Source organism: Zonotrichia albicollis, chromosome 7, assembly GCF_047830755.1.
Source record: "Zonotrichia albicollis isolate bZonAlb1 chromosome 7, bZonAlb1.hap1, whole genome shotgun sequence".
NCBI classification, from domain to species: Eukaryota; Metazoa; Chordata; class Aves; order Passeriformes; family Passerellidae; genus Zonotrichia; species Zonotrichia albicollis.
Window position 1 is genome coordinate 18556877 of NC_133825.1, and position 13881 is coordinate 18570757.

Consider the following 13881-nt stretch of genomic DNA (forward strand, 5'->3'; position numbering starts at 1 on the left):
GGGCCCTCAGTTCCCTTCAGGAGGGAATCACCAACTACGATTACCCTTCTTTTCTTCTTGATGCTAGAGGTAGTGATCCATCTTGCAGATGAATCATAATTGGGGGGTTCACTGGGCAGGAAGTTCTCTCCTAAATCATCTAGTTGGGTGTCTCTATCCAGGATCTCATACCTATTCTGAAGTGGTACTTGGCTGGATGATGGGGAGGGGGAGGACTTTTTGCTATTACCTCCCCAAATGGGGACCCGTTTCCACTCCTCTTCATCTACCAGGTGCCCTTCTGTTACCTGAGAGCGGGAGGCATGTAAGTCCTCAGTCTCTTGGTCAGAAGCCTCCCTTAAAGATGATAGGGCTGAATTCCACCAGTCTATTTCCCTTTCACTTTCCCTGATACTCCTTAACCTCTTTACTTCCTCCCCAAGCTCAGCCACCAGTGAAAGGAGGTCATTCACTTGTTCACAGTGCAGGCAGGACTCCTCCACAACACTGCCTGATGCCACTGATAAGCTCAAACGCTCTGGACACGGATGGGTCTGTACAGACACATCCTTTTTGGAGGGCCCAACTTGGTCACTTATACCAGCCACAGCTTTTGACCGTGTAGAAACCATTACTGACAAACACCTCAAAAATAACCAGGCAGCAGAAAGACCTCAAACAATACAGAGCACTCCTTACTAGCAAGAAAGCTGGCAACCCTGCCTGCATGACCTGCCTGCGCAAACTGCCTTGTATCCTCCCCAGAGACTCACCACAACCCTGTTTGCCCGCTCCGGGTCGCCGCGCTCCCCAGACACCTCGTATATACTTCAGCCACTCAGCAGCAACTGAGGAAGCTCCACCCTCTGCTTCTCTCTGACTCACAATGCAATCAACATTTTGCAATTAACATTTTGCTAGGGGTCTATGTGAAGGGACGCTGCATCTGGGACTGTTGAGGTTGGTTTCATGACTGGTCTTTGTATTTTCTGTGTTCTCTTCTACTGGCAGCGAAAGTAAAAATGTCTAATGGTTTCTTTGTGCGCAGAGTAGCTACAATGAATGGTTTCAGCATCAAAATCAACTGGAAACCAACGATTTCAGGAAAAGCATTAAAGAAATCAACACTGCATTTGAGGTGTTTTCTCAGTCACATTTTCAAGATGAGTCACACAAATGACACTTCCTGAGGCAGTAAAAGAGGTTACATTGCATTGAGGGACTCGGTTTTTTCAAGGAGAAGAGGGAGGAGCAGAAGCTTCGCAAAGCTTTGCCAACTCTCTGTCCTCTCACAGTAATGACAGTATTACTGACAGTATGCTGCTACAAGAGCAGATTGAAAATCAGTGTGAGAAACGACCCTCTCTTTTAAAAATTTTAAAAGGTTTGTTAAACCTAGACAAACATTACAACAGAGGACCGAATAAGGAAAAACCACAGCGCTGGGAGCCCAGCCCTGCATCCCCCGGTGTTTGCAGCCTGGCAGCTCGGTGACAGAAGTGGCTGCTCTCCCTTTCGTGCCCTCAGTGCTGCACAGGCAGCCCTGGCCCTGCCAAGGTCTGTCAGTGCTGACAGCCGTGCTCGCTGTCCCTCGGTGAAGATGCCTTCGTGCACCTTGCCGGGAGGGCAGGCGGTGCCAGCCGCGCCTCTCCGTGCCCAGCCTGCCCTTCCCGCAGTGCCCCGAGTGCTGGGGCTGCTGCAGGGGCAGGGAAAGGGCAGCGTGGGCTTACATGGGAGTAACAGCGCTGTACAGCTGAACAGCCACGCAATAGCTGCCTCTGAATGCTGAGGGGCAGCTCTCACATTGTTCCAGCATAACATCAGCACTCACAGAGAAAGGGACAGGAAGGCAGGAAATGGTAAAAGGGAGGAGGAAAACAAAGCACACACAAGGCTTGTGTTTGACATTTTTGTATTTCCTCCTCTTTGCGGATTTCCTACTTGATCTCAATCTTACCACTTGAACCACAGACTCTGTAAACAATAGTTTACAGAGTCTTGGCAAACTACAGGCTTTCCTGGCAAAACCTGCCTCCCCGATGAGCTAGAAGGAGCGCTGGGAGGGATATCAGGAGCCCTGGGAAGGAACAGCGCTCCCAGCTCCTGCCCAGTGCTCTCCCCATCCCTGCCGGGGCTCGCCAGGAAGAGGGGAACTGGCAGGGAACTGGGAGGGAACTGCTCAGCACTGTGCGAGGGGCAGCAGCCCCAGGGGTGAGCAGTGAGGAGGGGGAAGTGCCCCCAGTCCCTCCCCAGTGCCCCCCAAAAATGGGATTGAAATGGAGGGGGGAAAGCTTTTCTGTAATAGTGTTTGAACTGGGGAGGGTCCCCATTACCGTGTGATTTGCAGGGTCTCACTTGAAGGAAAACAGTTTTTTCATCATTTTGGGTGCCTCCCTTGGTGGCGCCTGCCTTCGTGGCACCTCCATTTTCCATGATCTTCATGTTTAAATGGAAGGAGAAACTCTTTATGGTGCTGTTTGAATTGAGGGAAAGAGCCCCATTTTCATCATCTCCAGGCTCAAACTGAGAGCAAACACGGCGTTGCCTGGTCTGAAAGGGCTCCCCTTGAGAGGAAGCTTTGATGTGACACTGTAAGAGCTCCATCGAGGGGGAGCCTCCATTTGAAGGGACTTTCACAGATGAAAAAGATGTGCAAGTGCCCCCAGAATGGTCTTTGTAGAGGGAAATTGAGGAGGGAAAGTGCATTTCTCCGTTTTTTAGGTGACTAAATTGAGGAAAAGTCCCCAATTCACGTTTTATTCGGGATTAAACTTATGCATGACTTAGGGATCTAAATCGAGAGAGAACCCCTGTTCTCCCCTTGATTCAATCCTTTGAACCGGCGACAAGAGAGAGTTTACCCTTGGCTTATCCTTGGTTTACCCACCCCAAGAATCTCGGGCCTAATTCACTGTTGACAGCCCCAGAAGATCCTTGTCGCGCGCCGGGGCGTCGCTTTTACAACGAGCGATGTAGGGAAAGAACCAGATGTGACCCGACGTGACCTCTCCCCTCCTCCCCGCCCCTCTCTGATTGATCAACCCCGGCCAAAATCCCTCCCACACAGACACGAGCTTAAAACTGCGGCAGGAGCGGCCGTGCCCGCTGTGTCTGGCCGGCATCGGGACGGCGGCGGCACCCGGAGCTCGGAGGCGGCTCCAGCCCAGGTGGGACCGCGGTCGGTGCTGCGCCAGCTCGGGGCTCGCTGCGGGCGGAGGGGGCCGCGGTGAGGGCCGGGGGATTCTGCCGAGTTCCTGGTGCCGGATTCCCCCGTGTGCCCCCTGCGCTGGGATCGCCGCCGAGGGAGCGGCTGCCCGCGCTCTCCTCCGTGCCCGGATGGCCGCGATGGAGCCGCTGCCGCGGCAGCGATGGCTCATCTCGGCTGCTCTCGCTAGGACGGAGGCGGCTGCTCCGTGCCCGGGACCCTTCCCGCCCGTGCGGCACCGGGCTGGGGCCGCTGCTCGGGCGGGAGGTGTCCGTGCCCGGCTCGGGGCTGGCACGGCATGAACTTGAACGCAGTGCCTCAGAGCCCAAAGCGCTGCAGGCGCCGAGTGCGGGCACAAAGCGGCGCATGCAGCCTGCTCCGGGGCCGAGGCTTCTCGGCGCTGCCCTCTGTGCCGGGAGCCGCTCCGTGTGCCCAGGCAAGGAGTCGCAGCGGCCGTGCCGGCGCTCGGTGTGCCCGGGCTCCGAGGCGCCGGGGCAGGGAATCATGCGGGGCACAATGGTGAGCAGCCCGGGGCTGCTGCTTCTTGCCCCTCGGCAGGCGGACTCCGAGCCGCAGCTGCCCCGGGCCAGCAGCAGCCGGCAGCTCGCAGGCGCTCTCAGCGCCCGGCCCGGCACGGAGCTGGGCTGCAGCGGCTGCAGAGCCACAGGGGCCGCGGCTGCGGCCGCCGCAGAGCTCCCGGAGGCTGCGCTTGTCTCCGCACCTGCTGCCGCACCGCTGGGCAGCGGCGACAGCGCAGCCACATCTGCCACCGCCCTCGCCCCGCACGGCCGGCACCAGCAGCGACCTCTCTTCGTGTCCCTTTCAGGGTGCCATCAGCGCGGCTGTAAAGCTGTTCCCGAGGAGCATCCCGAGGATGCTCCATAAGGATCTGCCAGCAGCACTCCTGATGTCTCCGCAGCAAGATGCTGTTTGTTCCAGGCAGAGAGATGGCGCCTGTGAGCCGGAGGAGAGTGAATTCTACTCCATGACTAGAGTTGCGAATGAGCCCCAGCATCTCCAGGAGGGACCAGCAGCCGCAGTTCCACACTTGCCTGGGGCCCAAGAAGCCTCTTGGCATAAGCAGGCGGATGCCACTTGTGAGCGTGCAGTGAGTGCAGATGTGGAGAATGGATTCTGCACCAGTGACGAGAGCGTGAGGCAGCCCCTGCCTCCCCAGGGGAGAGCAGCAACGGGCAATGAACGCAAAAGGAACCTCAGAAGACTCCTGGGTGAGTACAGGGCCACCCCTATGGCCTCTAGGCAGGGGCCCGTGTCCCCTCCCAAGGCCAGGGCTGGCAGGTGTGTGGCTGTTTCCCGATGTCTGGAAGAGGCCTCGTGCTCTGCTGGGCCCCATCCGTGGCTGGAAGCAAGAGCCCCAGCTGCCCCCAAGGCTGTGCAGTTCTCCTGCTGCAGCCTGTGGCCACAGCTGTGTCCCTGCCTGTGGCCACAGCTGTGTCCCTGCCTGTGGCCAGGCTCTTGGCTCTCTGGCTGCCAGCTGAGGGAGGCCCACACTGCCTCAGGGCTCCCTGCTCTGCTCCCTGGCCATGGGCTGAGCAGATTGCAGGGCCGGCTCTGCTTCTGGCAGCCAGCAGCTCTTTCCTGCTCCAGGTGAACGGTTCAGGTGCCATCCCGTGGGCACGGCGGTGCTGATTCTGCTGCTCCTGGTGCTGGTGCTGGCTTTGGGGGCGGCCTTGGCTGTGCTGGCAGGTAAGGGAGGGGCAGCAGCCTGGGCCCAGCCCCTCGGGGCAGAACGGGCTCCCTGCACAGGGGAATCCTGAGAACTTCTCCTCTTCCTCCTGCAGCACCACAGGTTCCAGTCACACCTGGGACCCCGCAGTGCTGTCCCCATGACTGGATTGGCTACAAGGGGGTCTGCTACTACTTCTCACTGGATTACAGCACGTGGGAGCAGGGTCAGGAACGGTGCTCCGAGCTCGGGGCCTCCCTGGCCATTGCCAAGGATGAGGAGGCCATGGTGAGTGAGGGGCTGCGTGCGGTGTGGGGTGGCTGAGGGCAGCCTGGGGGCGCTCCTGGGCCGGGCTCGGTGCTCGTAGGGCCGGGGCTGCAGCCCTGGGCCGGGGCCTTGCAGGGAAGGAGCCCCGGCGTGCGGGGGCAGCCCCGGGCACGTGTCCCCCCGAGGGGCCGGGGCAGCTCCCACTCCTCTCTCCCGGACAGGATTTGCTCTTCCGCCTCTCTGGGAAGGTCGATTACTGGCTCGGGCTGCGCAGACGGGGCGAGCGCCTGCAGTGGGGGGACGGCAGCAGCTACAGCTCCCGGTGAGTGCCGGGGAGCCGGGCAGGGCCTGGGGGCACAGGGGCACAAGGGCTTCCCCTGGCAGCCAGCGCTGCCTCTGCTCCTCCCTGCAGGGTTCCTGTCGATGGCAATTCCGACTGTGTGTACCTGGCTGACAAGAAATTCAGGAGCATGAACTGCTCCAGTGAGCGGCCGTATGTCAGCAGCAAGGCTCAAGCTCCCCTGTAACAGGGGCTGCACAAAGGACCTTCTCCACACTGGGCAGTGCCAGCTTCACCTCTGAGCCCGGCACTGCGCTGTCCTTCCTCAGCTGCGCCCTGTGCCTTGCACTTCCTCTCAGGGTCACCTCAGTGCCTCTCCATCCCCAGTGCCAGCGCTGGGCTGGGGCTGCAAAGGAAAAGTCTCTGCAATCCATCCTGCCACTGATGCTGCCTGCAGTGAGTGCATTGCTCTCATTATGTGTGGGAAATATGGCTCACTATTTACGCTTTTTACAAAAGTATATTGTGCGTTTAAGTCCTGCCCTGGGGTGCTTTTCTGCTTGCACAGGGTTAACTCAACCTACGCTTTCTATATGCTGTTACATATATAGAGCTACATGTACATTTATAAGAGTGCATGTAGCTCTAATATTTAGGATCTATAATATGAAATATATTATTAAATTATATATATGTAGTATATGTAAGTTTTTCAATATCTTTTAAGAGTTGCACCATAACATTCAATTTTCTTGCTGGTTTAGATTTTTTTAACTTTTTCAGGCCATCTTGTACCTTAAGCTGTTATATTTCATGGTTTCTTGTGATTCTATCTTTTTGTATTTTCACTCTCTGATAATGAGGATCAATAAAGTCTTTTTTTTTTTCCATGCTCTTGTGTCTGTTATCTTGTCTTTCTGATAAAGAAGTCCTTGAATCTGGAAAATCACTAAAGTATTTGACACCATTTTCTGAGTTAGTTACATCAAACAATCATTCCAAGATATCCCAGTCTCTATTGTGCTATGGCCTAAGCTAGTATCTGTGACACTTCTGTTTATTAAAGCTACAGGGTGCATACATAAACTGACAGATTATACTATATCAAATGCAGTAATTACAAATTGTAGTATATCAGGGTTTTTGTGATCAGTAATAGCATGCAAAAGAAAAGGTAGTACATAAATGCAAAAGCCAATACCTATATTTATAATTTATTACATTGTACAACAAGCTTAGTTGGGAAATCCAAATCACCCTGGGCTCTTGGAAATCATCACAAACTGGTCTGAAGGTGAGAGTTTTGGACTGTCCATGGAAGATGTGAGAAACAACCCTCACTTTTAAAATTTTAGAGGTTCATTAAACCTTAACAAAAAAATACAACAACAGACTGAATAAGGAAAAACTACAGCACTGGGGATCTCTGTCACTGTCAGCCATATGCTTGTTTACAGAATGGATGCTCTGCCTTTTATACCCTCAGCCCCTCCCAGAGTTTTGTCAGTCAGCTCCTTCTCTGCCCTCCACAGGTGGAGATCACTTCCTCACACCTTGATTGGAGCTCAGGTGTTGTCCTGTGGCCCCTCCTGGCAATGAGCCGGCCCTCCCCAAATGCCCTGGGAACTGAGGCTGCTGCAAGGGGGAGGGAAAGAGGACTGTGGGGGGACATATTACAGTAACAGCACTCTACATCTACAAACTTCTCTTCACATACACATATCTGTCTTTTAATTGTGAGAGCCAGCACCTACATCATTCATCTATAACAAACCACACTTTTCCATTCCTATGAGCTTTTGGCTCAAACAATTAACTCTCATTTTCAATCCAGATACTCAACTCTTCACAAGAAATAAAAATTAATGACTTATACTAGCATTTGTTGATGTGGGCAAGGAGAGTGGGAACAGAAGGAAAAATATCTCAGTTTTTCTTTGCCACACTTATTTGGAATGGACAAAATGGGATCACTAAGGTCTGATGTGCCTTTTTTACTCCCATCTACCGTGCCCATGGGGTTGCTACTCATAGCAGGTGGATCTTAGTGGTGAGTACAGAGGCCAACTCAGTCTTCCCTTCTGGTTCCTGTTGTATTAAAAGACAGCTGAGCAGTGACAGAGCTCTGGGGTGCCTTTCTTGCCCCCACCTTGCCATGCCTATGGGATTGCTGCCCACAGCAGGGCTATGGAATCTTCTTGGCGGTGAACACAGGGGCCAACCTGGTCTTGCCTTCTATTTCTTGTTTCACTCTGCTTGTTGGTCCTTAAGGACACTGCCCCAACACCTCTGATGGTTCCCTGTGTACTACCCCTCAAGAGATGTTTGTGATTCTCATCTATTAAAACAGGACAATTACATCAATAAATGATAAAGTTCTAACTCCCCACCCAAAGTGTTAGTTAAACAACCTTCAAGCTGGCTGGAAGTTCAACTCCACTTTTCAGACATCTTCAATCTTTGGTTCTCTCTCACCTGCTCTGCATGTTACAGTCTATTCTTTGGGTTCTCTCACCGCCTTTAATTCTGTTGCTGTGAGTCCCTCTCGCTCTGGGGCTGGCACAGCCCATTCAGCTCTCAGGTAGAAGGATCCTTCCAAGCCAAAGGGATTTCTGAAGCGTCCCAGCCTGCAGCCCCTGGGTGCCTTCAGGCCATCCATCCAAAAGGAAAAGTGGCTTCTGGACCCCGAGAGAGCCCAGTGATGTGTTGGCAGCAGAAATCAGGAATGGAGAAGGCGATTCCAGCTCTGCTGGGTGCTGTTCCTCCCCATTGGACAGGAGAGGATCAAGCACATCCCATCAGCCTTTGCTTCCTCAGGGCATGAAATCCCTGAGGAGACAAGGCCACCTCAGGGCATCAGATCCCACCTGAGAGAAGGAAATGCTAAAAACCTCACCATGGTCTCAGCCACTGAAATGAGGAACTTTTCTTGTGGGTCCCCAATACCATTTCCAACAAAGCCCAGCTGGTGCTGAAAATTGCATTCACATTCAGGGGGCAAATGCAATAACAAAACACAGACATCTGAGGTAAAATGAGGGTTCCCTAAAAGTAAAATTGCTCTGTGTTTTCAACAGAGGCAGATTTTCATCTTTTAAGCCCAAATCTTTTCTGACACACAAAAGAACACAAAATACAGAAACATTTTACTTCAAACTTGAAACATTTGATTTTTGGGAATTCTACTTTTACATGAAGTGTGGCTGGATGAACACTACTGAAGCACACAAATACTAAGACTCCTACTGCAAACTGCAGAAATTACTGAAAATTCTCTTCTACTGGCAGTAAGACATGTCTAAAGGTTTCTTTGTATGGAGAATAGCTGCAATGAATGGTTTCAACATCAAAATCAACTGGAAAACAACGATTTCCAAGTAAAGTGTTAAAAAATGAACACTGTGTTATAGATATATACTATTGGCAATAGATAGTTGGTTATAGATAGATGGTTATAGATATATAGATGGTTATAGATATATACTATGCCAATAATATTATTGGCACTTGGCAAATATTAAATGGATTCTATATGTGTGGTGTTAAAGTGGCTTTGCTATAAACATATAGTTACTGTTTCTGTTGCTAACTAAAACTTAGAAATAGCTGATCTAGATCTGCTTGTGTTAAAATGCCTGCTTGGTCAAGATAATATCCAAGGAATATATGATGCCAACTCACAGCACTCATCTTCTGAAGGCAGTGTGGACCCCAGCCCAAGAATTGAAGGTGATGATAAAATTAACTAAAACCACAACCAAGAAATGTGCATGCTCTAAAAAGTAGGACCCGAGGAGGAGCCATGCTAAACAGTTCTTGGGACATGTAAACTAGTTTGGGAAAAGTTTACATATGCACCAGGCAGATGCAATAGAAATGCTGTTTAAGTGTGTTTCCAAACTAGCAGGTGTTGGGAAAAAGTTTAAATATCCACCAGGTAGATGCAATAGAAATGCTGTATAAAGGGTGGTTCCGGCTGTAATCCCTGCTTTGTTGTCTTTGTCTCCTATTAAACTCCTTTATTAAACTTTTACATTTTACCAGGAGATAGAAGAGTGGTTTTTTCCACTCCGTTTCAGGTATTTTGTGAGTCATATTTTCAAAATGATTCGTGAAATAAGTAGGGCAGGAGAACTTTCTCCTTTTAATGCCTTTATGATAAATCTCTTGGATGAGGAGAATGGACGGGTCACGCTCACGCCGCCGTGGCTGTGTCTGCTGGGCTGCAGGCAGAGCTGGGACTTCCGTCCTCACGAGAGCACCAAGAGATTCCTGCTCTTTTGGTGTGACATTTGGGTTCTCTTTCTAGCCATCATCTTTTAGGTTAGGATAAGGGGTAAAAAGGATCTTAGCGGGTATTGGATTCTGTTTCTCATGTCTAGACATCACTTCGATCCCTCAATTCCCAGTTGGCTTGTTGTTTTTTAGGGGTTTTTGCTAGGTTTGGTGAGGGGTTTCCTCATTTGCATGCCAACCCTATTGTCTCCTCCTCTTCACCATCCCGGGTGCCATCCTCCCGGAAGCAGCCGGGTGTTACTCGAGAAAAACGGGAATTCTCAACCATCAACAACAGTTAGTTAACGGAAAACTATTAATGACATGAAAATATCAACAACAAACAGTTAGAACGCCGCCCTGGCAGCAACTGGCCCAACCTGTGAGTTCTGCAACCTTTTAGAAAAAATGGGCAACTTTTCTACTCATAACAATTCTCACAAACTAATCTGTATGAGGGCAAGAGAGCATTACAGTAAGTCATAGTTTGACATGGGAAGAATTTAGGGAATTGATAGGAAAGCTTTCTGTCTAACTAACAGTCTGTTGAACCACTAAGAAGCTGAACATGCTTCTGTGAAAGGAATTGTTCAAATCAAAGGAACCCGGGAATTTCCTCTTCCCCGTCTGCCCAGGAGTGAGGTACCACAGCCGGGTGGGCGGTGCCTCGGGGCCGCGCTGATCAGATCGGAGCCGCTCCCCAGCCGCAGCTCCGGGTCTGGAACGGGGTCAGGGCAAACACCTGCAGGCTCCCAGCAGCACGCAAACCCTTTCAGTGCTTCAGTCCTCCCTCGTGTGAGAGAGAAGAACAAGATACAAACACGTAAAAGAACAACATGAAAACATCACGGTCAGTGAGGGGAAAGTTAAGTCCGAAATTGGAGGGACGAGGAGATGCCTTGATTTTAAAGCTGAAATCCCCTGATAAGCTATGGAGATATGACATTTTTTTCCTATAATGAATAAAACAATGGGGAGATGAAGGGTTCAAATTAATATCCAACAAAGACCTCCACACTAAAGTAAGCAGATGTTAAAGTAGCTGTAATCCCATGAGAAGTTTGAACAGAGAAAGAGAGAAGAGTAATCCCATAATGCCTGGAGAAAATCTCTGTTCCCAGGGAAGAAAATTATTTTGGAAATAAATAATAATGACTTTTGCCTTTAACCAGCTCATATTTAAAACAATACCCCATAAGTCATCATGATCCATAAACAAGCTGTAGGAGGGATGTAGAAAATAACAGAAGCTTCATGATAAGTTTCACCCCTGTGGCTGCTATTTGTGACCAAATTAGGAACCAGGAGAAAACTCTTTCCTCTTGTGGAGAAGTCTCCATAACACTAACAAGAGGGACTTCTCTCTCTAAATGAACCGAAGAAAGATTTTTTAGAGGTAGTGAACTAACTGGAAATGTTTGGTTTTGCTTCTTTACTTTGTCAGTGGAGAAAAAAAAAGTTGTGGGAGGAGTAGAGGTTTTAGAAGTTTTCTAAAGGGTTTGCTTTAATTCCTGCTAATTTTTTCCTTTTAGTTACTATTAATAAAATTTTCTTTATATCTTTTTGAAGTTTTAAGCCTTCTTTCACTTTTTCCTAATCCTATCTCACAGCAGCAGGAAATGAGTGCACTAGTGATTGACCAGCACCAAAACCACTGCACAGGGCACTGTAAGACCTGGCTTTTTCAGAGAGGAGGGAGGAGCAAAGCTTAGCAAAGCTTTGCCAACTTTGTGTCCTCTCACAGAGAATAAAACAAAAGTGACTACACTGTTATGAATGAGGTCCCTATATGTCTAATTTAATAAAACAAAAAATTAGAACTTAGCATCAATTTTAATTGAGCTGCAATTTTATATAAAATAATACAATCAAATATAATCAAGCAGATATAAAATAATTTGGCAGTGATTTGGATAAAGCATAAGCAAAACCAATAGATCGGGGTACAGGGAGAGTTTTCTCACCATGCCCTATGTACAAAAGGCAAAAGGATCCAAACACAACTTATATACTGTATGCTAACACATACTCATCAATCTTTTCCTGCAAATGTAAATCCCCTCCTGTTTTCGATTATTGAAATCTGTGTCACTGCATTGCACAGCACATGCTCCACCTGTTGCTGAGGGGTCTTTTGGCCTTTCGGGGATTGTTTCTGAAGAAGGCTTCTCCTCATCTTCACTGTCCTTTGAACAACCCCACAGGTTGCACATGTGCCCCAAGTCTTGTGTTATAGAAGCCAGCATTGTATTCCAAAAATAAGCCTTATTATTTCATAGATACCTGGAATCATCCCAATTTTGTCCATCCCAAGACCAATTCTGCTTTGGGAGTCATTCCAACTTCGTTTGTTCCAAGGTTGATTCTGTTATAGGATATTGCTTATCTCAATACTCCATCCTCTATTGTATTTTTCCATGAACATCTGAGAACATCTGTTTCATGACACTAATTAAATATCCTTTTCCTCTATTATATTTAACAAATATTTTCTAAAATATGGATATAGTTACAATTCTTAGCATGAATCATATCCATTTAGCACAATTTCTCCCATTTTCTCTTTTGATCATATTGATTCATGCTTTCTATTAAAAGACTGAATCTCAGTAACTTCTACATCCCCAAAAATCCAGGTTTTCACATTCCCTCTTTTCTCATTTTGATTAAATTTAGTATGTGGTATTTTCACTTACATAACATACGAGATCAAATTGATGGTCTAGGCAACAATTCCAATAATGAGTCCAGCTTGTATAAACCACCAGATTTCCCCAATGCGGTTCCAACTTTTAGCAATGAGTTAAAATTCACTTCTTTTGGTAATTTCCATTGTTATTTATTTTTAGACAGCGTTTTAATGTGTTATCTTTTTCACAAACTCCTTCTTTTTCAGCCATTAGATAGCCCAAGGCCAATCTGCTCTGATAGACTGTTACTAGCATGGGCATGCTTTGTTGGGTAGCTGCTTTGTTCCAACTGACCTCAAATACCTTGTGCAGTCTTATCAAGCGATTTAATGTATACTATGGAGTTCTATATTCCCCAGATTTGTTTTGAGCCCAAACAGCCAGATCATAAATGTTTATGATCCGTTCTGAATGCCATTCATTTTCACTCCATTTATAGCTGCCCCTAATCAAAAGATTTAGGTTTGCCTTGTTATTGCCCACGGCTTTATCAAGTGGGGCTTTCTCCAGTGGATTTCCCTTGGACCAGGGCAGGGTGCAGGAGGAGGGTTGGATAACTCCTAACCTACAGGTCCCTTTCCATCTCCAGGGTAACTGACTGCACACTCACTGTCTACAAATTCAGTATAGCCCATCAGGGGCCCTGCATGTTCTACTTATATTGTCTGGTTGATTCCAATAGGGATCTGTATTTTCTATGGAATGGTAAGGGCTGGCTCCAGAACTATTACACCAGCACAGATAATTTGATTGTCCCATTTGCCATCATTTTTCTTTGTTGTTCTCCAATACCCATTGGTTTTGTTTGGCCACCAGGTGATAGTTCTATTATCTGAATTTACAATTAAGGTAGATTCACAGGGGGTATGTCCCACCTCTTTGGTATAGTTCTTGGGATAGTTCTTTCCTTCTCAGGTTATACAAACTGCTCCAATTATGTGGTGACTTAAAATCCACCCTTCAGGCAATTCTATTGTCTCAGAAATTTGGGTGCATTTCCCTTTTTAAAAGTGTTCTGGAGCTAGACCTTCACCCCTCCACAACCATCTTTCATCTGTGTGAGTTTCCCCATAAATCCAATCTTGATAAATCCAACTCAGTTGTGATTTTTTGCATTAAGTCTACAAAAAGATTTCTACCTGAAATTGGCAAATCCCAGTTGCTATTTTGCTGCCTTCATTGGTTATACAACACCCTTGGATTTTTCCCTTTATTCTTACCTTGCTGGTTTTGTTCCGAATTTCCCCACTCATCCCTTTTTGGGAAACAAAGGAATTCTCCCTCTGTGGGGCAGTCTGGGCATGAAGGCGTCCATTGGCCCAATCCTAGATTAACTCCCACCCCCAATAGGCTCAGCCGTTTCTGTGGCAAGTTTGTAAATTTGTCTGGTTGTTACATTCAGCATCAACAGAGTGATGTACTGCAAAAACAGTCATTGAATTGTGGCTGTCCCACATGAGTTGGTAGCATTTATTGCAGGGGTTGCAGATGCACAGGG

General features: G+C 48.4%; 1 protein-coding gene across 1 annotated transcript in view; it reads left to right on the top strand.

Moving 5' to 3' along the window:
- Window positions 1–2965: 2965 nt before the first annotated feature.
- LOC141729662 (uncharacterized) overlaps window positions 2966–13881 on the top strand; it is a 41166-nt gene continuing 30250 nt past the window's right edge. Inside the window, exons 1-5 of the mRNA XM_074544502.1 lie at window positions 2966–3146; window positions 4011–4413; window positions 4793–4891; window positions 4987–5159; window positions 5360–5460. Coding sequence (XP_074400603.1) covers window positions 4059–4413; window positions 4793–4891; window positions 4987–5159; window positions 5360–5460 — 728 coding nt within the window. The 5' untranslated portion in view covers window positions 2966–3146; window positions 4011–4058. The remainder of the gene's footprint in view (window positions 3147–4010; window positions 4414–4792; window positions 4892–4986; window positions 5160–5359; window positions 5461–13881) is intronic.